General features: G+C 39.1%; 1 protein-coding gene across 1 annotated transcript; it reads left to right on the forward strand.

Annotated features, from left to right (window-relative positions):
* The first annotated feature begins 10570 nt into the window (after nucleotides 1-10570).
* On the forward strand, nucleotides 10571-26301 carry tbx20 (T-box transcription factor 20). The gene is made up of 8 exons (XM_023393396.2): nucleotides 10571-11035; nucleotides 12106-12343; nucleotides 13293-13457; nucleotides 14755-14863; nucleotides 17562-17720; nucleotides 19481-19557; nucleotides 21825-21937; nucleotides 22462-26301. The coding sequence occupies exons 1-8, from the start codon at nucleotides 10906-10908 to the stop codon at nucleotides 22788-22790; spliced, it is 1320 nt and encodes a 439-aa protein (XP_023249164.1). The 5' UTR covers nucleotides 10571-10905; the 3' UTR covers nucleotides 22791-26301.
* The last annotated feature ends 1271 nt before the right edge of the window (nucleotides 26302-27572 follow it).

The following is a 27572-nucleotide window of genomic DNA, read 5'->3' on the forward strand; positions in this document are numbered from 1 at the left end:
CTGAGCAGCCCGGTTGGTGAAGTCGGTTAGTCGATGGGTGGCGGAGGGGGGTTTGGGGTCATCGGGGTCCTTTAAGTGAATAAAGGTTAAAGTCAGTTCTACTAACAGGGGCTCTTTGCACATGCAGCGCCTTTGCCTCCCCTCACTGGGGCCGGCTGTTAGCACCCTGCATCCCTCTGCTCTCCACATCCAGCCTGCAGGCCCCAGCTACCCCCACCAACCAACACACAACCACACACACACACACACACACACACACACACACACACACACACACACACATAGGTGTATTGACACAAATCAAATAACATCATTCTTAAAAGCATGAAGCAAATACTTGAACACTTATACACAGAAATCCTCTAGCACCACAGAAGACTTCTGGACAACACAGTGTAAATGTAAATAACTCAACAGAAAACTAAGATGTTGAGAAAGACGTGGGTTAATCTGTTAATCTCTCAAGTGTGAATTTCTCATCTAAAATGTTCACAACCATCAAGAAGGTTTGTTCGAAATCAAAGTTTCCTCAAATCACGAGTAAAAACAAAACAAGTCACGTTTACGCTCAAGTGACAAAGACAATACGGGATAATATGGATTAAATAATGTTGGTATTTCACTGAGATTCAACACAACACAGAGCGTCTTCACCCCCCCCCCCATACACAAAACACACCTGTCAAACTCCTAAGATACTCATTCACTTCTGAGTTACACATGACAGATAATTTACCGTGAGATTTCAGTGCTCAGATTACAGATGTTCAGACATTTTTTTTATTCTACTAAAAACAAGGAGGAGCTTTGAAAGGTGATTTACAAATTAGACACACAGTTTATAATACCTGACTTATTCTGGTGAGAAGTGAAATCCAAGTTAAAATCATATTAATCTCTAAATATAAAGGTCATCATCGGACCTAAAAGTATTTGGATGCCCAGGAACTGGAAACTGCACAGAAAGCAATAACAGAAACACTTCAGAGGAAGGACTGTCCACTACTTTATAACCTTGACTTTGACTTTTCAGCCTCGGTGTGAAGGTTCTCCCCTTGCCAAAGTGAAAATCTGTGGAGCTGAAGTGTGGAGTTCTGAAGTTGAGGTCAAACTAATAAAAGGACACGGAGGTGAAGTCCACAGTCTAACATGCGGGGAGGACTCCCCCTCGCCCTGGCCATATTTAGAGATGTGACTCTTGGCACATCTCAGAAACAGCCTCCCCTGGGGGGTCATGCGGGGTCGATCCGGTCTGCAGAATCACAACACAATTACAGCACTCCTTCTTAAAGAGATGTACAAGGCGGCTGAAGCACAGGGTGGAGGAGTGTATGTCTTAAAATCCCACTGTTAGCTTTTAGCACCACGCCGCTGCCCGCTAAAATCTCCCGCTTGTCCGTGCTATGCTGCAAAAAGGGTTCAGGTGTCGCAGCGAGCGTGTCGGTGTCTGTCACGCTCCCTCACACTCTGAGGACATGCAGCCTGTAGATGTGCTTTAATCTGCCTCTTTTTCTTTTAACCACCAAGCCCCTCAATTATTCAGAAGCGTGGTGGAGTCAAACATCCCCATTTAAAGATCCAACACTTGTTTGACCAGCTGAATGTCCGATAGTCGTGTAGAGACAGACAGAGCAGATGGCTGGGTGAGGGGCGAAGGAGGACGGACACGTTCTCCTGTCAGGCTCAGAGACTCAGCGACATTTAAACAAGCAAAAGAAACAATTTGCAAAAGACTATGAACAATATTCCAGTAAATTCTTTATTCCAGAAAAGCTGCAGACTTTATTTAGTTTTTAATGGAATAAAGTCTACATCCATTTAAACACACTGTGTACTCTTGGTTTACCACCTCGCCAAAAACCCTACTGATAAACAAGAGCACTGATATCAGGCTGCATCCACACCAATACGTTTTAGTCTTACTTTATTTTACTTCTTCCACATCCAGCCCCTAAAAATTGCTGCTGGACCCATTTTAGTGTGAAAACTGGAGTTGCGGTTCGTAGCGGTTTCTGCAACTGAGCAAGAGAAGACGATCTGCTTCCTGTTTGCACCAACATACACATGCCCAGTGAATGGTCATGTGATATGCATTTTCAAGCATGCTAATATGGACAGATGTTTCTGAGACAGAGCTAAAGCTGTTTTAAAATATAATCATATCAGTGGTGATGAAACCTGAGATGACTGCAAAACGCTGAATTACCTCCAATGCTAATTTTCACTTTTGACAATATTGGTGCATGGCAGTTATAGTATGGTTTAAGTCAGGAAAAGGTCATGGCTTAATAGGCATGGCACCTTTCACACGCTTTATTTTATCCGTGCAACATTAATCATTAATATTACACAGCGAGTTTGTGTCGCTTCCCTGTGACTTTGCTGGATAATGGAGGAAATGTCGGACTACGGTTTGTGTTCAGTTTCGCTTCTTCATGTAATTTTGGTCCTGCATTTAAACATATCACTGCACTTCTCCCACTTTATTTCAACACCCTACAACCTCTTTCAAGCAAGTTTCTTGTCTCTCCAAAGGGATTTTTGCAATGTATTGAGATCAATGTCTACCTGGAACGTCTGAAACTGATCTGAAATGTGCTTTTGGAAAATCAGTTGGTCGTATGATGTAGTCCTTCAAAAAGTAAAGTGGTGGGATAGTCTCTTTCAAAACCTCCAACACACAGTATCACAGTGTTTGTGGCTCATCAGCTTCCTGATCCAACACATCCTCATCCCTCTCCTCCGCCCCTCACCCCCCCGTCCCCCTTCCCCTCTCTTTTCATTTGACCTATCCTTCACCAGGGTCCAGTGTAATCCCATTGAGTTTGGGCAAAACAGACTTTAAGCGGGGGTGGGGGGGGGGCGTTAAAGGAACCTTCTCCATAATCCAAAAGTCAAAGATTTGATCCTGCAGCCACCACCTCTGTTTTTCAGTCTGTATGAGGAGACGAGGAATATAAGAGACTCGTATTTTGTCAACATTTTTATCGATTATTTATCAATGAACATGACATTCAGTCTTGGATATCGGATCACTCACTAATCCACTGTGGTCTAACTCTGTAGTGATGATGCCATGTCCTCAGATAATGACTGTATGTATGAAACCAATAACCGGGTTGGCAATATGTTCCTTGCCAACCCGGTTTTGGTATATGTTTGAAAAAAACATCCGTAACTAGAGAAAAACACTGTTAGCTTCTACAAAACATCCCAGTGAACACCTCCCAGCTCTGCTTTTAAAGCAGCTATTTGAAGTTTTGCTATTGCTACAAAGCTAACGTTAGCATGAACAGCTGTTGCCAAGCGCTTCAGCCATTATTGCGTTCAAAAGAGGTTAATAATACGCCCTCTGAGCAGCGCTACCTCTTTACCATGGCCTGGACGCTACAGTGACTCAGTATCAGGAAGTGATGAGATCAGCTGACCTGGCCGAGGCTAGCTGGTTAGCATGCTAACTTCAGCAGAAGAGAAGAAGGGATAGAAGTAGAAGCAAAACGAGGGTTGCTTTCCACCACTGGAAACAGTTCTTGGTGAATAAAGGAATTAAGTTTGATGCTGAACTTGCAACGTTTCCTCTAGATGCTAATGCTAATGTTAGCTATGTAGCAATAGCAAAACTGACAAATAGCTCCTTTAAGTTGCTTTTTAACTTTGTGACAAACCTGTTTTGTTAAAGCTCTTCATCGGGGGAGGATGAGTAGACGGGGGGGAATGGAGGGGGAGAGAGATTTGGGGGGTGAGCGGAGACGTCGGTCCTGCATTTGAACTTAACCTGACTGTGGCCTGGGACTGATGCAGCAATTAGCACCAGGGATCAGCATCAAAAGGAACGGCGCAGTGTGAAGCTGGTCTAATTAGTCATATGAACGGAGGCAACAGACCGACCACTGCATGCCTCAGGTTGGGGGGGTGGGAGTGTGAGGATGTGTGTGTGTGTGTGTGTGTGTGTGTGTGTGTGTGTGTGTGTGTTGAGGGCTGACTCACTGTAGTCAGCAGCAGGTGGATGAGAGTTCATCGTGGTGAAGACATGCTTCAGATCAAAGCTTTGTTATGTCAGATAACGTGTGATGTGATATGATCTGTTTCTGAAATAAAAGGAAAACATCTCCTCTGTGTCTCTGCTGAACTCCTCCAGCACGATCCTTGTATTTTACATTATTCCTCTTAGTTTCAAACATCAGCCTTGTAGCTTTGCTTCTATAAACAGCATGAATTCATATCATAGACTTTTTTAAAAGGGATGTATGCAAGAAATAAAAAGTAGGAAAATAGAGTCCTGAAGGGTTTACTTCACACTGCATGTTACTCCTCTCATCAAAAACATCGATACTGAACGATACTGAAAAAATGTTCAATGCTCAGTGTTGTTTAGGTTTAAGTGCCAATGCAATTTAACATAGCTGCAACACAGAGCATGAAGCTGTATTGAAATGTGTTGCACAGAGAGAGTGGCTTTATTTACCTCAGTGGCAGAGAACCAGTGGGTGTTTGTTTGGAGGCCAGTCCATACAGTAGATGTTAAGATATTTCAAAGGATAGGTGGAAACTTTGACCTGCAGGTGGCGCTAGATGGGGAATAAGGGGATCACCACAGTCTTGCAAATTCTTCCTCTTTAAACAATGAACATCTGTACAAAATTTCTTAGCAGTGCATCTAATATTTGTAGAGATATTTCATTCTGGATGATAATGGTGGACCAACCAATGACATATGGAGCTGCCTTGTAGCCGCTAGCGTGGCTAAAAATATTCTCAGCGTTTCCGTACTAATGATCAGTGTTTGTGTTTTAAAATATATCGTTCCAGTTGTGGCATTAAAGTGCGATTATAACCGGGGTTAAATAAATCGACACCCCTCCGTGGCCCCGTCAGCCCCGCAGGTGAACGCTGACATGTAATATGCAGAAGTACCTGTGATAATGGGGATTTACATTGACAAAACAAACCTATGCACATATATTAAATGTATTCCTGTAGGCAAATAGTCGCCCCTGCTGCCTGCTCTGTAATCTGGTAAAAAATCGGCGGGGAGGTGACGGGGTCGGGTCACAACAACAGCCATTTCATTACTGTGGCTCAAATGTCCCAGGATTCAATTCAATCACAGGGCGATTATTCTCCCTCAGATTCCACTCTGCGGGGAATTGGCTGTCGTTTGTTGCTGACCTTTTCACGCGGCGGCCATTTATCTGAAGGAATAATTGTTCAGATGGTTTTCGTCGTCATATCCCTGAGTGCTGCAGCTCGCAGGCTCTCAGTGTGGTGAGCCGTCACCTATCCTGTTATCTCCTGCCACTGACAAACACTGATGTGAGGCGGGAAGAGCGCCGCACACTGCAAAACACGCCTGTTGTGACAAGTCGTCTAACATGCTCACAGTGGAAATCGTCTCTTTTTCTTTAAGAGTGTGAAGAAACATGGAAGCAGAAGGAATAATTTCAGTTGTTTTCAGTATAAATGTAAAAAAGAAATGTCCTTAAATGAAGTGTCAGCTGTTCAGCATTTCAAGACTAAATGACCTGTGAAAAGAGACATGTTTTTACAGTGCAGTCACTGTGAGTCACGTCTGCCCGGAGGTTATACTCAGAGAAGACAAACAAATCTGTCTGAATGAATCAAGTTTTTTATCTTACAATAAATAGTTTCACTCCCTTTGAATATGAGTAATTCTGTTTTAAGGAATTCACTTGATGCTCTATTTTGTTTCTAATTGAACAAGTTGATTTTTTTCTGAACTGACATTAACACTTTTGTTAAGGGACTGAACGCTGCCACGAAATGAGATTAAAGCTCATAAGCATGAAGTTGAAAAGTGACATTTTCATTAATAAATAATTTAATTTGTGACTTAAATAACTCACGCATATATTCACACATCTAGCTTTGAATTATTGATTAAACAGCAGCATTTTTTAATGTGTATTTTTCATCTGCACACTATCAACTCTACTGAGGTAAATACAACCTGTCACAGTATCATGTGATGTGTGTGTATTTACTGAACTGTCAGATTAGTTTGAGAGTGATAGCAGCTCCAATCCTGCTTTAGATGTTGGTAGAATTTGAACAGTAAATTCATGGTTTGTACTATGGATTATTTAAAGATGACCACTTGCCTTAAAAAACTTTAGCTTCACATTTGTTTTAATTTCGTGCTATTAATTAATAATCTTTTTTTTTTAATATAACATATAACATGCATCTTATCCACTGTCACCTTCAAGAGATACTCAAAAAAAACTGAAAATATATTTGCATAAAACTTTTTCAAACTAACATTCTTACAAAAATGAAATTAATAAAATAAAAAATAATATTATTGCAGATGAAGAATCGAATATGTTAAATATCTACATTAATGTTTTTATTCATTTGTGATACATGATAATTATATATGATGTAGACTAGAGACTATAGATGAAAAAACAGTTGAAAGTGCTGATGTAGGGCTTTTAATTTGAAATAGTTTTAAAATGGCATACGAAGACTTTCAATTCAAAAGGCACAAAAACATGTTGGGATAAGATCATTTTATGTGTAAAGAGACTGTATCATAGTTTATTATTCTGCTGCATTTGTTTGTATTAATAATGAAAAAACATTTTTTGCAACCATAGACTGCTCAATAAAAATATTTTGAGTGATTATGACTGAAGATTTGTACATTTTTGTAGGAGTCTGAGTCATTTTTCTTGTGTTTTGGGTTCCTGACAGCTTTATACTACATTAAATTGAGAGCACAATAAGTCAGACTTAAAGCTGAGTTTGAGCTGGAAAAAATACATCATGCATGTGGGTTACGGACAGTTTAAAAGGTGCTACACAAAGACAAAAAATTATGAATAGAAAGTCTGCAAAATGAACCAAAATGAACTGTGAAACTGTGGGTGATTCATTTTGGAAAACTGAAACATGGACACTATTTTTATAAAGGCAAAGAAGAAGAAAAGAAAAAATGCATATGGGTCAAATTATCCAGTGGTTATTCTAAAAGGTTGTTTCATGCATGTAAACGTGCGTCCATCCTCAGTCTCACCCGTGTTTCTGAGTCAGTTGGCTTTTAACCATCCGTGATTAGTCACCCACCAAAATAATATAACTATTACTCCTTCATTTCCTTCATTTCCCTGCTTCATGTGTGACTCATCCTGTATTCAGCTGTGAAAGGCACCAACACTAAACCACCATGAGCTTTTCTTTTTTTTCTTTTTTTCCACCTTCACTTCCAGGCTGTGTGTTTCTTTAAGGCTGCACCGGCCCCTCAAAGTGTGAATAATATTCAGTAAGGAGTAAACGCTTAAGTGGGAAAGCTTTTAGCACATTATCCACTGGCAATTGCAAGGTAATCTAATTTGCCAGCGCAGGTCTCTTATTAAATATCTGCAGCAGCGGATTTGCATTCAGGAGTCTCCTAATGGGTTTAGCTGCTCCGTGCATCTCTGGCTCGGTGTTCGCGTGAGTGAGTCTCCATCTCTGAGAGAGGAGAGAGAGAGAGTGACATTGAGGATGAGAGGTGATCCTATTCACACACACACACACACACACACACATACACACACACACACACACACACACACACACACATAGAGACGCCTTTGGAAAAAATCTGGAGTCAGCATTTTGGGAGCATGCTGCCTTCAGGGACTCCTTGTAAGCTTCAGATTTGACTTTCTCAGCATCAAACATTTTGTATTTAAAAAAAAAAAACTATATATATATATATATATTTATCTAAAATGGGGCCTGTTGTAAAAGTGCTGTCTCTCTGATTGGCTGTTGTAAACCAAGCATTGCCTATCAGTCATATCCCGGAAGAAAAAACATTTTGTCATGATAAAGCCTCAGCCTTAGGTGACGTCTAGACCGGATTCAGTCCCTATCAAGTTAAAAGCAGGGGAAATGAAAAAAAAAGATTTCTTTTATCAGTCTTGAAAGGATTCTTCTTTGATATAAAACTGTATGAGTGACTAAGGACAGTAATATGATGATAACAGCAGAGAGTCTGAGCCTGGAAACCTGCAGTATATAGACTGTGCAAATGTAATAGACTGCAGACTGGTCTGTTGTCACCAGTGAAACTAACTGGGCTGCTGCTGTTAGAGCTGGTGCGACTGCTGCTGCTGCAGGCCTCATACAAATAATGTGCATTTCCTGTTGTCATGTGAAAGTGTGTGTGTGTGTGTGTGTGTGTGTGTGTGTGTGTGTGTGTGTGTGTGTGTGTGTGTGTGTGTGTGTGTGTGTGAAAGATTAGGGGCTCACTGGTGTGTGTCATAGAACGGATTAACCCAAGACTGCTGCTCCTGCACTCAATAAGGGTTCGTGGGTGTGTGTGTGTCTGTGTGTGTGTGTGTGTGTGTGTGTGTAGTGCTGCCAGGGCAGTTCTCACAGTTGCTGAGACATCTCACATCATGAATCCTGATGTAAATATCAGCCCGTCTGGTTGATCTACATCTGGTTTTTTTCTACAGTCATAAACTCTTTTCACTTCAGACATTAATATTAAAACTAATGTAAGTTGAATAACGGTTAAAACCTGCAACACTTACTGCCACTCATGCAACAAAGGCACCAAAACAACTGCCCTTAACTGTCACTCATGTGTTTCTGCCTCCATATGTTTAACACCAACACAAACAACAGACTGAAATAAACACAACGTTACTGAAGGTGATTCATTGTGTGTGTTTTCAATCTGCATGTTGTTGTTTGTATTTTACTGAAAACTTTCTCTGGGAAGCGTCAGCGTCCATCACTAGCGCTGTCGGTGAACTCCTTTTACCTGATCTCCTTGCACTTCTTGACCTCCTTGCACTTACCTCAGTGTCTCCTGCTGCTTTAGCGTCGTCCCTCACTTGTGAGTCGCTTTGGATAAAAGCATCTGCCAAATGAGTGAATGTAAATGTAAATGTAAATGAATTCACTTTATTAATGATGTTTCAGTCCTGAGACCTTCAGCAGACAAAGTTAATATATACAAACAGCCAGAGATGGAAAAGATTCAAATGCATCGACTCATGAACTAAAAGTACATAAGTTTAATGAACTTATCTTAATACTTCTATTCCACAATATTTCAGACTTTCTACCCCACTACATTTATCTGACTCTATCGTTACTTTTCACATTAAAGTTTTACATGTACGAATATAATCATTTTATATAATACAATGTATTATTATAGATAAAACTAAACAGTATATATAGTTTATTTAGTTCCACTTTGACTATATTAAAAATATGCAAATATTTAATGCATCAGTGATAATATAATGATAATAACATTTACTTACATTTTACTGCTAACACTTCTGCACTGTCACTTCAGTCACATTTTACTTGTAATGGAGTATTTTATACTGTGGTGCTGGTACTTTTACTGAAGTAAAAGATCTCAATGCTTGTTCCACCTCCGCAGACGTAAAGACTAAAGACTTTTCACGACCCGCCTTCCACACGGGCTCTACAAGGGTTCAATGTGATGTGAACCCACTTTTAGCCTTTTATTGTAATTTTACAATGTATGTTTACAAATGGAGAGATCAGCATCGTGTTTATTGTTACATTTGAGCAGTTCATTGACCTCATCCATCCTTTGAATGTTAAAAATAAGAGCCTACACACCTGTCACTCAGACTTTAAGGTGATGGATTTCTTTTTAATGAATGGTTATTAATGGTCCTCCTCCTGAGTATGTCTCAAAGTGCCCTTGCCCTTGAGCAAGACAATGTGTGTGTAAATGTAATATTCATCTACAATATAAAGCAACAACAAAAAAGAGCTAAAGCATCAGAAATCTGTTTTTAAACAGTGTCAAATAATAAAATATATATATAAGCTTCACCTGAAGTCGGCCTGTTTATTTTAGGCAATGGTACCGACAGCAGGGGATTTGTGGTTCTCTGTGTGCGTGTGTGTGTGTGTGTGTGTGTGTGTGTGTGTGTGTGTGTGTGTGTGTGTGTTTGGGGAAGGATAATGAATCTATGTGGAACTTTACAAAATGAAAATGTGTGTGTGAGAGTGTGTGTAAAGCTGCCACCACCACCACCATCATCATCGTCTCACTGCTGACATTAATTATCTAATAACACAATCTTCTCCAGGAAAATCTCTCATGTTGACATTCTGGGTTTGTGGTTCCCAACATGTGGTCTGGGGCCCCTCCAGGGGTCCTTGAGAGGGCTCCGAGTATAAACTAAATATTACATCTTATTTCTCATTTTAATATTGTGCAATGGCAGCAAAGAATTACATTTTCTTAAACATATATTTATCATTTCCCAATGTCATCACCTCCTATAGGTTCAGTATGAAGTCATAAAACATTATATATGATTCCAACCCCTCTCTCTCTCTCTCTCTCTCTCTCTCTCTCTGTCTCTTTATTTTGGGTCTTTGGCATGAAAAAACAAAACACCCTGACAGCCTTAGGTTTAATTGGCTGCTAGGTATCAGAGGCGCTGTGGGACGGTGGGAGTGTGACGTGGAAGCAGAGGCAGTGATTGGAGGGCACGCAGGAATTATAAGGGGAGGGTGAACCGGACTGAAGCTTCCCAAAGAGCCGCCGGCCTCAGATCTGGCACTGCAGGACGCGCACAAGTCTCGGGAGTCAGTCCTCCTCCTCCTCCTCCTCCCTTCACCATGCGTCCAACAAGACTCTCAGCTCCGCAGTGACAAGCGTCTCCACCGCGGCGAGACTTTCACCGTCTGAGCGAGCAGATTGTTTGTGCGCAAAAAAGCGAAATCGAGGAGGAACTGTGCGTTTTTTGCGCTTTTTTTTTTTCTTCCCTCCGCTGGGAGCTAAAAAAAAAAAAAAAGGCGGAGTTGAGGGTTTCTGGAGGATTTTTTTTTATTACTGTTATTATTTAAAGGGGAATATTTTGGTCCAAGCCTTTTACCACCGACATGGAGTACACATCATCCCCGAAACCGCAGCTCTCATCCCGGGCAAATGCTTTCTCCATAGCCGCCCTGATGTCCAGTGGGAAGCCCAATAAGGACAAGGAGACGGAGGAGAACACCATCAAGCCTCTCGGTAAGGATGGAGGAGGAAGTGAAAGAGAAAACTTAAATCAAGATAAATTAAGGTTGATTTGTGCGTGAGGTTACAGGTAAAGATTATACACCTGTTTAATGAGTTTTACGCAGCCAGTTTATGAAGGATTTGGGCGAAGTCACGTTCAACCTCCACGTTGAAGCAAGGACAGAAAAAACTGGAATAAATATTTTTTTTAAAATACAATTAAATAAGGATGAACTGTCTGATGACAGTGAGGTAAAAATGATCAAGGAGGTATAATATTTACAAGTAGGCTAAATAGAAAAGACTTTTAACATCCTCATAATGTGACAAATATATTTAATTTACTCTCCAGTTACCAGTTTGCAATTGTTTAAAAAAGCTAATTTAGGCTGTTGATAAACGATTTTAACGATGAATATATTCATTTGGTTCAAAGACAAGAATATATGACACGCTGGCGTCTTTTTATTCTTCTGAATTTGACAGAAAATAAATGGTAACGTGATGTTTCCTCGGTTTCACTTTGTTAGTTTATTTATGTGTCATTTCCAAAACTTCACCTGACAGAAATCCACACAGAATGAGTTGCTAATCCAAATTTCATTCACCTGTTTTGCCTTTTTCCATTTTAAAAATAAAAATACATTTAAATAAATAAATTAAAAAAACATTGGCAGACACCTCAGACAAGATTTGCTTTTTATATTTATATAATTTAGATAAAATGGTAAAAGAGGTTTACGCTTGAGGATAAACAAGTTTTATGGATTCAAATACCAGTTATAAAATGAAGTTGATGCTATCCTTTTTCTAGGGATAAGTCTTGGTCTACATTTTAATAAAAATATAATCTGAAATATGAATTATATTTAGGCACAGCTACCTTTTCTTTTTTTTTAGTACTGCTACCGTCAAGTCTACAAGATAAAGAAAAATAAAACGGAATAATATTTTTTCCATTTTATTAAAAGAAACAAAAACATGTTTCCTGTCTGACTTTGTTCTAATAACTGAAAATGAGAATGATTCTCACACGTGCTCTGGTTGTGTCTCTGTCTCCTCTCTGCATCCACGGGACACAGAGCAGTTCGTGGAGAAGACCTCCTGTAACCAGCAGTCTCTGGCTGACCTGTCCTCTCTGGACGGCCACGGGGACTTCAGCGGGAGCGCGCCTGCCGTGTGCACGGAGCCGCTCATCCCCACCAATCCCGGCATCCCCAGCGAGGAGATGGCGAAGATCTCGTGCAGCCTGGAGACTAAAGAGCTGTGGGACAAATTTCACGAGCTCGGCACCGAGATGATCATCACCAAGTCCGGAAGGTGAACGGTCGACTGTCCTTATTCTAATTTAATTATTTATATTTATTTATTTATCTATGGCTTTTCCTCAGATAGAGCATCAGAGCTGAAGAGTTCATATAAACGTGCTACACAATGATGTAATGTTTCACTGACCTCACAGACCTGTGAACAAAGAACAGGTTATAGGTTGTAAATACGGCCACGGCAGCTGGGTGGATGTGCAATAACAATATGACAACAATGACAAAAAAAAAACAAACAAACAAAAACCATCCTGAAATAAAAGCATACAGATAAAAAATGTCATATTTGTAAGGGCTTCAGGCGTTTTCGTTCTGCACAGCGTGGCCCATGGCTGTAGATGCAGGACATTAAAGCCGAACCACTAGGACAATGAGGTCATGCAGTTTTAACAGCCCGGGGGGAGTTTGCAGTCTACAGTTAAACCAATATAAATTGCAGATATTTAAATGGATCATTACGATATTTTCAGATTTGACTTCCTGCTTCTAATCCAACAAAAACTAATGGAAAATCCAAAAATCCCCACCAGAGTTTAATTCCTAGTGTACAGAACGCTTTCAAACACCATTTAAAATTAGTATTGTTATTTGCAAATAATTAAACGAGAGAAAGTTTAAAAACAAACAAACAAAAAAAGTTAAAGGAATTAAAACAGTTTTAGAGATTTTACTTTTGGCGTCTGGTCAGACTTTGCGTTGGACGTGGATACACACCTGCATGAGAGTGGACAGTCTTTCTGTTTTAACTGACAGGTGTAAGATAGTCAAGGATTTGTGCACAAGGGGTTTGCTCAATATTGTCAATATACTCTATTAATGATTGTTTCATAATCATTTTAATAACATATGGTATGTATACAAATGTTATTAGTAATTACGGTAGGCAACAACAACAATGATGATAATAATAATAATAATGATAATATCATCTGTCTCTTCTTCAGGAGGATGTTCCCCACCATCCGGGTCTCTTTCTCCGGGGTGGACCAGGACTCAAAGTACATCGTGTTGATGGACATTGTCCCGGTGGACAACAAGCGGTACCGGTACGCCTACCACCGCTCCTCCTGGCTGGTGGCCGGCAAGGCCGACCCTCCTCTGCCCGCCAGGTACAGCTGCTCAGCCTCCACCCTCCACCCTGCTCACACACCACCCGAGCTCAGGCCTATAATGACAGACATGTTTTTGTTCCTGGTAATATCCGTTCTTACACACCGACAAATAAAAATGCAGGGATTTTATTTTACAGTGAGATAACTAGAAAAAAAACAATCAAAAATAGATTTTGGAAACCTAAAAACAGAACATATAGACCTACAGGTTAAGCTGAAGGTGGATCCAGTCTGTTTCATTTTTCTCAAGTGGCAACACGTTGAAATAAATTCCCATCAGTCACCAATAATATTGGAATTCTTCATACAGTTGTGACTTATACTTGAAATAAAATATAAACTAGAATATATGTACGAGTCTGTGGTGTATGTAATGCAAGGACAAAACCAACGTAGCGTGAATTTTGTTTGTTAGACTCGCTGTTCATCGTCTAAATTAAACTTGTAAGTCAATATTTGCCTACAATTTTTTTTTTTTGATAATTTGAAATTTAAATGAAGTTTAATTTAAAGTATTATGTTAAAACTGATGCCATAATGGAAACCATCAAATATTTTTAATCTAATCGAACCGCATTTCTTTGTCCACTGGGAACATTCATACTGACTGGGTTGTTTTTTAAATCAGGTTTCCATGCATGCAGACCATGAAGAAAAAATATTTAAAGATCGAAATCAGCTTAAATATCATGGCGCAATGCTTGCAGAAGTTATAACAGACAAGCCAACAGTTATTTGGGAACGTATGCCTGTTTTATTTCGATTTGTTCGATGTAAACGTGGACTAACGATATGGGCAATTAAATATATTAGTGCATCTTGTTAGTCAAATAATTATTTAATTTTCCTTTGTCTTTCTCGCCAGTCTTGAAACTAAATATAATATTATATATAGTTTAAAAGTCTAAAATCAAACAAAGACAGAAAAAAACACTGAAATAATCATTGTTTACTCAACAATATTCAGATGTTATAGAACGCGGTTGCTAAGCGACATGTAATTTTCCTGTTAGCGCTGTTTACATATGCGCGTTGATTGGGTATGGGACGTTGGCTTCGAACGCCTGCCAGCCAATCAGAGTTGAGGATGTGACCTGCTGCCTTCAGGCTCGGAAGTAGACGGTGTTGTGTCCTACTCTGTTTCTTGAACCTCCACCTCATCCCTAACCCCAACCTGTCGTCTCTAATTATACTTAGCCTGACCTCAGCCCTATTGCTACTGTAGCTAACTAACTAACTAACCCCTCATCGCGAGCCCGGAAGTCTAATGTCTTCCGTTCTTCTTCTCTGGCAGGTTGTACGTCCACCCGGACTCACCGTTCACCGGAGAGCAGCTGATGAAACAAATGGTTTCCTTCGAGAAAGTCAAACTGACAAACAACGAACTGGACCAACACGGACACGTGAGCACTTATCTCTTTAATTCCTCTTTTGTCTCGAGAAAACAATGATTTAAAAAAAAAAGCAAGTCACGTATTAACCCACACCATAATGTATATTACAGGCTTACCTGTTCGAAACCCAATAAAAACGTTAAGCTAGCTACAAGTGACTCAAAGCTAATAGGCTAGATGTATCATGTTTACTACACTAGAAAGTCAATTAACTTGCTAACATTCCTAACATTTTTAAATAAGCCTGAATATATCTGTATCTAAGTTGACTACCTTAAAATTTAAATTTGTGCAGGAACAGTTCTGATCTGGATTTGTGAGATATTATTAAACAACAAGCTATAAGTATAAATGTTAACCAAATTGCATGTAAAAACATTTTTAAAAGGCAGAAGCGTGTGTAAAATCATATAGTTTCCATGAAACAGATTTGTCTCAATCTGATTTAAAGAGCAGTGTGGCATTATATAATTACTCGCCTGACTAGAGCAAATTGTTCTTTTAATCCTCCTTTTACTGAAGGCTTCATGACAAGCACTAACAGGTAACAGGGAAAGAATATCAGAACATAAAAATATTTATCCTTTATCCATTAATAAGCCAACTGAAGCACACAGCCTGGGGAACCAGGTAATTATTATCTTGAAGGGTGTGTACGTGTTTGTGTTGCTCTTTTTTTCAGTCCAAATAAAGACTATTTTCTTGGCATTATTTACATGGAGGTTTTATTTTATCAGACAGGGTGTTGCTTGTTTTGTCAGAGACATATTCTTTATTTATTAGCTGTTATTCATACAGAGAAATTGTATTTTTCCTTGTTAAACAGAAATGCAGATATGGATATGTTTTTATTGTATCAATTCAGGAAAAAAAAAGTAGGGAAAAAATTACATTACATTTTTCACAAAATTAATGTTTGCATTTTTTTTATTATATAAAATAAGGATTATATGCAGGAATAATATTTGACATTATTTGCTGATGAGATTTTTATTTATTTTCAGTTGTTGTGAGATATGAAAAGTATAATTTAACCTTGTAGCGCAACAACAACTAAGGGGATGATATTTACTTATCTCTATCACATAACTAACTGAACTCATTCATACTGGTCATTGTCCTGTTTTTACTGACAGACTGTGAAGTAATTAGGCCATTATTTTAGGAAGGTGACGATATTCTTTTTTTTTTAAAAGCCACAAAGAAATGTAAAATAAAGCATTGCTGATAAAGGATTTAATTTAACTGATTCACTTGCATCCAAAATATGAATGTTAAAAATAACTCTATAGTATTTGACTTAATCATTCAGAAAAAAGTAGATGTGTGGATGAATTTGTTGATAAAGATAAAAAGGTGGCAACATTAAAACATAACTTTTTTTAAATAATATATTATTACTACTTTTTTTCTTTTTACTGAGATAATAACAGTATATTGAACAAATCTATGTTGCTGAATTTAGCTTAGCTTCTACTTCTTTCATCCTATGGCCCCGAGACTTGCTGTGCAATTAGTCGTCGGTATGACTGACACCAAAACACAAACGCTGCATATATTACATCTGTATTTTGCTGCATATCCGTCTCTCATTGTCATCTTAGAAGCTCTTTGTGTTTCTTTTAGTTTTTTAATTTCCTCTTTTTCTCCATCTCTTTTTCATCTCCATCCAGTCAGACCAGTAAGTCTCGAGAGATTTTTATTTCAAAATATACACAAAGCTCTAGAACGGAAAAGGCATCGTGCCATGAGCGTAAAAAGTCTCGTATTTACCATTTCAGAAATATCTCTATGTTATTGCTTTGGATCTATTTAGATATTTATTACAGATTTGTTTATTTATTGTTATTTTATTATTACACGTGATTTGTTTATTGACAATATTTTAATATATTTATCGAATAAAAAATGCCAGGAATGAAATTGAAAAGGAGCTGGACCAACCAGGTTTTTAAGATACCTGAGAAAGCAATCACAACACAACATCCATTTAGTAGCTGTTTTGGAGCTTTCGATCATATCATATAATCTTCATCAGCATGGATGTCTATATGTCTATATATATATATATTAAAATTCTTTTGATGTTTTTGAGCTTTCCCATCTATGTTGGATTAAAAGATGTGATTAAAAGTTTATTCTTGACCGTGACATTCTTGATTTATAAAGAACTTTTTAAATCTACCTGCAACAATATGCCCTTGTGACTTTTACTTTACTTCCACTTATTATTTTAGCACACTGAAGAATAGTGCAAGAACTGTGCATTTTAAAAGGAGGCTTGTGATATTGTGTATTTCCCTGACCCCATGTGGCTCTGCCCAAAACCCATTGGTTACTACTGAAAACATAAATCTTTAAAATGGGTCATAAAGATATATTTTCATTTTAAAAAAGAGTTTCTAATTTCAGCTGGTCACTGTAAATGTTAGCAATCATTAGTCAGAGTAAATAGTGCATTTTTTGGGGACTATTTTCGGCAATGGATTAACACGTGGCAGCAGGAAGGTATGTGTCCGACAATATGTTAAATTCACTGTTGGTTTTGGTCTTTTTCATGGAAATTGTTGACAATGAGAAAAATATAGGAGGTTATCCTAAATCATTTCATCAGAACGGACCCTGATCGTAATGTATTTACTCTGGTTAAACTCAGCTGAATCTGTTCTTCCCCCCGTCTCACTGATGGTCATTTTGTCGTCTGCAGATCATCCTCAACTCCATGCACAAGTACCAGCCACGGGTCCACATCATCAAGAAGAAAGACCACACCGCCTCGCTGCTCAACCTCAAGTCCGAGGAGTTTCGCACCTTCGTCTTCGTCGAAACCGTCTTCACCGCCGTCACGGCCTATCAGAACCAGCTGGTGAGTGATTGACAGCTGACGTACGCCGGCGGTCCTCATTACTGTTGATAAACTGCTGAGCTCTGCTGTCATAATTCCTGTGAAACTTTTAAACAATAAAATAGCTAAAAGCTCCGTTTAGTAGCTTTTCTGGAGCTTTTGATTGTATCACACGGTCTTCATCAGCAGATGGAGTTTGTCCAGTTGACATGGATTTGCAGATGCTCAAATTTACCGTTTTCTTTCTTAGAACTTTAAGGACTTCCTGTTCATCCTCGTCTTGAGGAAGGTCATGTGATACAGGGCGAAAGCTCCTGCTACTAACATGAAATTACATTTAATACTAAACGGCACAAACAATAACTCAATAGAATAAAACCAGATCTTCTGTGAATAAACGACTGATCTCACCTTAAAAACTCGGAGACAGAGACAGACCTCTTTCTAAAAAAGCAAACTAAATATCAGTGGGTCAGTTTAGGTCAATAAAGCACCAACACAATAACTGGGTCAATTTAACTCAATATCCAAGGATTCAAAGGTTGATTTGACTCAGTGTTAGTGTCATTTTTTACATTAGTGTTGAGTTAATTATCCAAACTAAAACATGTCGTGGTTACAAACTGTTGTAATATATTCCAGCTTTTAAACGTCCATGTCTCGATTTGTTTCTGACTGTTAACATATATTATGTTTGTATCATTTACAGTTTTTGTACAACTAACAATACATCTGTGAGTGTTTGAATGTAGAACTTAAGCATATTGTGTTCAACAATGGATCAACATTACTATTATTATTATTATTATTATTATTATTATTATTATTATTATTATTATTATTATTATTATTATTATTATTATTACACAACACTGGGTCAAAGCAACACAATGCAGCAGTGCTATATTGACCCAGACTGGGTCAGTTTTTAATCTAGTGATTCTAAGTGTGAGGATTTACAAAAGGGAACATTATAATCCACATTACTGAGCCAGGTACCACTGAGCACCTGAGGAGCCTCTTATTTAGGCATTAATGGGTGAGTTTAATATCAGCAAAATTAATAAAATGACCAAAACTTAATACATTTAATTTCTTAAGGATATAGCAGTGGAGGGAGGAAGCCAGTAGGTTACAAGTTAAATTTGAAAAGACCATGGAGTTTATTGAGCTAAAACATGGTAAATGATCTTCAGTGAGTCTAAATGCACGTACTGTAAGTTTTCTGCCTTCATCACCATTTCATACCTGCTGAAAACTTCATTTCAAATCTGAGGTATTTATCCTCATCATGAAAATATCCATGACTAAATGAGTTCAGAGAAGATTCTTAGTTATTCTTTACGTAGAGTTTAACACCCAAACACTCTCGTCTATTAGGACTTTATCACCCACAGTAAGAAGGTGGGAGTCAGGTCTTCAGGGCCGGATCTGTCCTCCCTCCCTCCTCCTCAGCTTCCAGTGTGTTGTGCAGCACAAGAGGAGGCATCATTAACTAATGACAGTAATTAATAGGCCGTTAGTAGTAAAGATCATTGGCTTTAAAGCCTGAGCTCTATTGTGTTTGAAGTGTTGAGGTCACGTTTCAGAGCAGAGAGCCAAGCTGCAGGAAACGGCACGTTGAGACGGACTGACTCACTTCATGTGCCGAGAGAAAGAAGCAGGAATGAGAAAAAAACAAAAACAAACACAGGGAGAAACAGATGTAAAATAAAGAGAAATATTGAAGGATGAGTAAAAAACACTGACCCCTCTTGCTCCTGTGCTGTGTTTTCCCCCAGATAACCAAACTCAAGATCGACAGCAACCCGTTTGCTAAAGGTTTCCGGGACTCGTCGCGGCTGACAGACATGGAGAGGTACAGGGGATTCTGGGTCCTGCACTGTTTGTTTACCTCTGTCACGCCGCCGCCGATAAGATACACAGACAGGGGGGTGTGTGTGTGTGTGTGTGTGTGTGTGTGTGTGGGCCAGTGGTAGATATGCTTATGCTCATTAGTAAATACAGAAGCTTCAGTGTTTATTTCTCTCTGTTTGTGTCGCTGTGAAACAGATAAACCTCGTTCCATGTAACAGCTGATGTTTTTTTTGTTTCATTCTTTATATCTCTTCTTTATCTTGTTTTATTCTTAATATTTCCTTCTTGTCTTTTTCGCTTTCTTGCTCTAAATTTCTCCTTCGTCTTTCTTCATTCACATTTTTTCAGTTTCTTTCCATCTGTCCTTGTTTTTACCTTCATTCTTTCCATGTCATCTTTTCTTTTTTTCCTTTCTTTCATTCACCTCTTCTTTCTTTTTTGTCAATCCCCTTTTCTTTTTCTTCTTTCCTTCATCCTTTACTTCTTTGTCTTTTGGTCCTTGTCTTTCATATTTAGTCTCACCTTTTTACTTTGTTGTCTTTTTTCTTCTTCTTCCCTTTGTGCTTCATTTCATCTTTGCTTGTCCCTCCTTTCTCTTGTTTTTTTCCCTTTCATTTCTTTTTAATTGTATTTACTTCTTCCTTTGTAATTTTCCTTCATTTTCTCTTGTTTTCTTTTGTGGTGTCCATCTTTGTCTAAATATTTCCATCTTATCTTTCATTCATTTTTCTTGTCTTCTCATTCTCGTTTTTCATTTTATGCCTTTTCATTATTGTTTTTCACTGTTGTCTTTTCTCGTTATCTTTTCTGCTTTCTTCGTCTTTAAATTTTCTGTACCTTTTCCTCTTTCTTTCATTTTTTTCCTCCCTTGTTATTCCTACCTTCTGTCTTCTACTGTTTCCTTTGTTGTCTTTTCAGCTCTCTGGTTATATTTTCTGTTTTATTTTACTATGTTGTGCATGAAAGAGCCGAGTCAGTGCATGTTCATTAACACACATACACCCACACACATACACACACACACAAACACACACACACACACACCTACAGGAACATATCCCCTTCCAAAGCATTTTTATGGACGCTGCCAAAACACACACTTCTCTTTATTCCTGATTCCGGCACAACGGCCAAAATCAGCCGACAAAATCAAACCATCTGCCCATTTCCTTAAATCAAACATCCTGAACAGAGACCGCCGAAACACAGCCAGACACTCCAACCCCAACCCCACTCCCCCCCCTCACCCCCCCTGCTTCTTCTTCTCTGTCTTTCTCTTTTTGAGGGCTGTGAATTAGACCTGATCAATTGATCTTCGGGGAGCTGCAGAAATCACATTAGTCTGGAGTCGGCCACTGCACTAAAACACACTGTAATTCAATTGGCTGCAGTGACTGATTGAAACCAGCATGCCCCGCCTCCCCCCCTTCGCCTCCCCCCTGCTCTGCTGTGCATTGTGGGAGTTTGCTGTGGCCTCTGCGCCGGAGGGGCCCGACGCTGATAAAAACACACACATTTGTACTCCTCTGCTGACAGATATTGCACTTTCCTAACCTAATTGGAGGGGTGGGGGCCGCAGAGGGAGGGCTGCTAATGTGGACGCATGGCTCTCATGATGCAGACCACTTGCCTGTCCACCCACTCACACACACACACATACACACACACAAACACGCAGTGCCTCCCCCCCAACAATTTGTGTCACTGTGTTTGAGAAGTGCTGTCTGACAAGACTCAAATGAGCTAATGCACTTTGTGGGATAGTGAACACACACACACACACACACACACACACACACACACACACACACACACGCCAGTATCTACATGTACAGTCAACACAAACATTAGAAGAAGAATACACAGAGTGGACACACATTTTCAGACATGTGCACATAATTATTACATGAATGCACAGAAACATTGAGACGTATTAAAGAACATAAAAAGATACTGGTGTTGCAGATTTTGTGACGCTGAGATGTTGACCATTTATTGACGGCTGAAGCTCTGACTATTGACCTGTTCTCACAGCTATTGAAATATTGAATCCTACAGCTGATTGAGTGTAATGAGTTTAAAGTAATTTTTTGAATATTTAAAAAATGTTTTTAAAAAATTGAAATGAACAAAATGTGTTTATTATGAAAAATACACAAGCTTCACTTTTCAGAATAGAGTTCATGTATGTGTTGTTAGCTTCAGGTGCGTTCACAGTGGGAAAAAAAGAGATTTATTTTGGGGCTCTCTCTTCGGCTTTTGCTGCAGGGAAAGTGTTGAGAATCTGATCCACAAGCACTCGTACGCCCGGTCGCCGATCCGAACCTACACCGGCGACGAGGACAACCTGGGCGAGGACGGACACGTCACACACGGCAGAGGTGAGCGGCTGTCTAACTCTCTTTCACACACACACACACACACACACACACACACACACACACACACACACACACACACACACACACATACACACAACAGATCCTGTCAGCACAGATACAGATACAGGAGATGAAATGGATGGTGGGTTTTATTCTGTATTTGTCTTATTGTCAACGAATCCCAGTGTGTTCATCTGTTACTTAATTATTTGTGACTCTTAAGCCCATTGATTCAAAATCAATCATGTCATTTTATTAAAAAAAAAAGCTGGACACTAGCTCTAAGCAATCTGTTCTCAATCAGGAGGGAATAGTCCTTTTGGTGGGGACTATTTTCATTGGCGGATTAATAGACATTTGGTTTTCTAGTGAGTTTTTGCAGCAGCAGAAATGTGGGACAGAATCGAAGTCTTTGTTCTGATTGAATTTGTTGACAATAAGAAAAATAAAGAATTTTTTAGCCTCATCCTTAAATCTATTTTTATGTCCCCATAAACATTTCCATCTACATGTGTCTCCTGCAGGTTCAGCGTTCACCGCCTCAGACAACCTCTCTCTGAGCTCCTGGGTCACCACCACCTCGGGCTTCTCGGGCTTCCAGCACCCGCAGTCCCTGACGGCCATGGGCACCGGCACCGCCTCCCTTCCCCACCCCATCCAGGGCTCCCTGCCGCCTTACAGCCGGCTGGGCATGCCGCTGACGCCCACCGCTCTGGCCGGAACCATGCAGGGCAGCGGGCCGTCCTTCCCCTCCTTCCACATGCCCCGCTACCACCACTACTTCCAGCAGGGGCCCTACGCCGCCATTCAGGGACTGCGCCACTCCTCCACGGTCATGACGCCCTTCGTATGACTCTGTCCTGGGGAGGCGACAGCCGAACCTCACGCTAACGTCCACCCCCAATCCAGTGCAACAAGTTATTTCTCCACGCCGGCTCATCACTCCTCATCCAGTTTGTATCTTTCCCCTCTGGTCTTTGTAAATAGTTCCCCTCACTGAGCGAGGTGGTGGTACCAACATGAAGAGGATGAGGTTCACTGAAAGCCAAGCCAGAAAAGAAGACGGACTGAAAGAACCCCAGGACCTGCGGGACCACCAGCAGGTTTCAACAAACTCTTTGGTGACATTGTACAAACTATAAAACCTAAAGCAAGACAAGACGGTAAAGGGAGCATGTTTGATCTTGGCCCTTGATGAACAGTGGATCCTCAACGTAAACTCATTTTAACAATATTTAATAAGACCCTGTCTCCCTCTAAAGATTCAACACTCACTGGCTACAGGGTCTCCACCGAAGCTTTAAAGATGGCAGGTTGCCCTGAACTGACTCACCTGACGCGACAGTATGTTGGACAGCGGCGACTCTGAGTCTGTGAACGTTTCAGCATATCAGAGAGGCAGAACGGTCGTCTCAGCTTTTCTGTGTTTTCTAGAAAGCCAGCCATATGTACAGTACAAAGCTACAACTCCACGCTCTGAGGAAAATAATGTCAAAAACATAAAGTTAAAATGCATTGTACAAAGATGAAGATGCTACATTTACTCATAGGAAAAATTCTCACTGTAGAGTGCAAAAAAAAAAAAGAAAAAAAAAATCATAGGACGCATGCAGACCGCAGTAGACAAACACACTGGGTAAACTTTATATGGAATAATATGGGATGAATAAGATCACCTGCAACAGGGGTGAAGGATTTCTTCTTACTTTAAAGTAAAGGCCCGGTCAAACCAGCAAAAATCTGCAGAAGCATCGTCTTTGGATTTCCTCACAGCGGCAGTGAAACTTCATCATTGTTCCACCTGAGGTTCAACTCTGGTGAACTCATGCAAATCCAATAGCAAACCGTCTAGACACTGCTGACAGAAGAGAGTCCAAAGTGGAAGAAATTACAGCTTAAACTGGAGCTTTTTGGCTGTGTTGTTTATTTTATCTCCTCTCTGGCTAATGACATTGCTAACTGACAATTAGCAAAGCTCGTTAGTCAGGAGTTTTTTTTTCCTCTTCAATAATTCTGTCTTGGATGAAACGTTTAACACTCCTGACAACAAAATACAAAGAAACTAGAGGAGCGTTTGTGACTTGACTGTTACTAGCATGTTAGCCGTTAGCTGATCAGCTAGCCCTGTGAGTAGTCCCATCTACCACCCCCTGTTTGACGAAGACTCGATAACTGTGTTGCTGTCTGGAGTGACCGGGCCTTAAGTAAGAGGAATCTAACCACATAATGTGTTGACTCCATTAACATCTGTTTTAAAAATATTCATACTTCAGTTCTTTATTTTAAGTGTGGCCATAAATGTAGCCCTAATCAATCTGTTTCCTGTGATGCTGAGGGAAACAAAGAGGCAGAAGTTGATCTCACTGATGATGCATTGTAATCTCTTCTATGACAGAACATACAGAAGCATTTGAAGGGAAGCAGCAGCGTGATTTCATGTGTTTCTATTGTAAACAGGAGGCAGCATCTACTGTATGTAGAAACATCTCGTTTGACTCCACCAGGTTTTTCTGCTGCCGACCGTCGACTGCAGCCTGTTAGCAGCTGGTGTTTAGCAGATGTTAGCGCGGGCTGATTCATGGCGGCGTCAGAGCTGCCGACAGGGCGTCCGCACCTGGAAATAATGGCTCCCTGCTGTTTCATTTAAAACACACAAGGAGGAAGAAGCTGGAAGCTGCAGGAGTCGACTCACTCGCTCTGAGATGGTGCAGCTGCATTAAAATGTAAAAGTAGTCAAAGTAATTTATTTGAAAGTTTTTATAAAGAAATACAAATACAAGCAGCACAGGTGAGATGGTTCTACCTGGAGTGACTGCTGCTGTTTTGAGGTGCATTTTATTATGAAGATAGATTTTCAATTCAGAAGCTCCACAGCCAAAAAAGTCTGAGAAACCACAGCTAGACTGATGGACAATATTAGTTTTCCGTTCCATAGTTTGACCTTGATGAGACTATTTCAACTGTAAGATTCTTTTACAGCCGTAATAACAATTATAATTATTGATCAGATTGATTAATTCTTTGTTTTGTCTTCAAAAAATGTCAGAATACCCAAAATAACTTCCCACAGCTCAACGTGATTTATTCAGATTGCTTGATTTATCCAACCAACTGTCCACAGCACATAAAATATTCAGTTAATTATCATATATGACACAGAGAAGCAGCAAATCCTCATGTTGAGAAGCTGGAGTCGGTGAAGTTTTGTCATTTTTCTGCTTGAAAACCAACTGAAAGGATCAGAAGATGAATTAATCGATCAACCGATTTATCATTTCAGCTCAGTGAAATGTTGAAAGTTGAATGATTCTCATCAAATCAGTTTGTTTATGTTCTACATTTATGAAAAAAAAATCTTGGCTGATATTTTGTTGTCTCATTTTTAAACCCTAAAATACCAGTATCAGTCTCAGCCGGACTCTGTCATGACTCTAGTGCAGCGATCTGTTCTGTTCTGTCTTGTTTTATGATACAGAGGCTAATTTCTCAAATTACTGACACAGTTTGAAGCATGTTGGAAAGACTAATAATCATCATTTTTCACTGGGAAATCTGACCTTTAAGAAGACACACTGATTAATAAGAAAATTGTTGGTTTGGAGGGAGATTTCTTGCAGCGAGTCCGTCTGTCATTTTTATGCACAAAACCTTGTTGAATCATGAAAGCACCAGCGTTAGCTTCATCCAGAGGTGTGTGTCATGGACGAAGATGTTTTTTAGTTCTGTGGAAGCAGAATTTCAAAGTAATGATAAATGAGCTGTTACACAAACACACTGTAAATGTCCTGGTTTGACTTGTGCCACATTTTTACATTTATCATACGAAGCCTGTTGCTGTTCTGACCCCTTGCATATCATTAATGTGCAAGCAGTTAATTTTATCTCATCTGTTTTTTGAGGAAAGACAAGTACTTGGATCCTTCACTCCCATTTATTTGCTTTGTAATCAAATCCAGGTTTTGTTCTGATGTACAGCCTGAACTGAATGTTGATTTCCATCTTTCTAAATGTACAACACTTCCTTCAAACGTTACGCACATTCCCGATTTACCACTGAAAATAATCTGGGTTTTTTTTTTTATTGTTTTGTTTCCTTTCGTATGCCATAATCTGACACCGGATGAGATTGTGTTTTGATGATTTTTAAGTGCAATATATTTATTTTGCTCTCTGGAAATAATGTGTAATGTACTATGCCGCATTTAAAAAAAAAAAAAAGTTATTTGTAAACCTTGAGAAATATATATCACCACCCAAATATTTTGAGTTATTTTTTTTCTCACTGACATCATGTACACGTTTCTCCCCCGCAGTGATTGTCAGAAATAAATTAAATCATGAAATGATTTAAAAACCACAGCTGATATACAGATATTTAATGAGCCTGTTTTTTTACTGTTTAAGCCAAAGCAGACAAGACGTTTATCTGAGCTAATACCTCTATAATTTATTTTTGCCCATGCTATAATTTAAGAACTATCTATCTTCTAGTTTATGAGATATAATATTATTAAATATGAAACAGCTGGTGCAGAAATCAAGTCTTGTAAAAGTTCAGTGTGACAAAATACAGACAACAAAAACAAACTGTTGTTGTTTCCAGGGCTTCATCAGGAGTTTAACTGCCTCAGTATCACAAACAGGACACACGACACCACCTGCTGGTCAGCTGTGTCTTTCACACTGCACTGAACTGTATTATCAGAATCAGAATAGTTTATTGATCCCAGGGGAAATTAGGTTACGTGACAGTTGCTCCCTCAAGAATGGAAATGTAACAGCAAAGAATAAGAAATAAGACCATAAATATAATATTAATATAAATATAAATATAAACTTAAAATGTAAAATATGTCCTTATACTATGATATATGACAACTATATATATATATATTATATGTATATGAAAAATAGGTGATAGTTACAATATAAGATAAATATAAATGCAACAGTATATGATGTAATTGCACAGTTGGAAATTATATATTATATCCATAGTTCAAACATATTTTACAGGTTAAACAGGTGAGACTTTATAATTATTTGATAAATTTCAAAGTTCAGAATTAACAGGTTTGCAATCTTCACATTTTAATAAAAAGAAATTGTGTTTTAGTCGTAATCCAGATCAGACAATGACCAAAATGTGTTGTCTTTTAATAGATACACAATCCAGCAGTACAGATACAAATACTTCTTTTATATTGAAATGAAAAACCTGTCAGAACCACTGAAGGTGTGAAAACTCACAGTGATGAAGATGATCTGTCACATCTATTTCTATTTCTTACAACCAGACACTTAAAATTCAAAATATCACATTGTACTTTACAAAAACATGAACAATCTCCATTAAATGAAATTTTTAATCTGCTGGACAACAGGCTTCGGTTATCTCATAAATAATTGAGTAAATTTATCCAAAAAAATATTATGAGTAGCTCAAATGTTTGGACAGGAAGTGGCTTCTACAATGTCACGTGATCGTGGTTATAAACTTAATTAACTCTCAAATAATAGCACTGCATGAACGATGGCATATAAGGAACCCACACACACACACACACACACACACACACGTGTTTCACCATCTGACCCTGTTGACTTGTCATAGTAGGAAAAGCACAGCTGTTAC

This window comes from Seriola lalandi, unplaced genomic scaffold, assembly GCF_002814215.2.
Source record: "Seriola lalandi dorsalis isolate HSWRI2012SDOR001 ecotype SW California unplaced genomic scaffold, Sedor1 jcf7180002054934, whole genome shotgun sequence".
NCBI classification, from domain to species: Eukaryota; Metazoa; Chordata; class Actinopteri; order Carangiformes; family Carangidae; genus Seriola; species Seriola lalandi.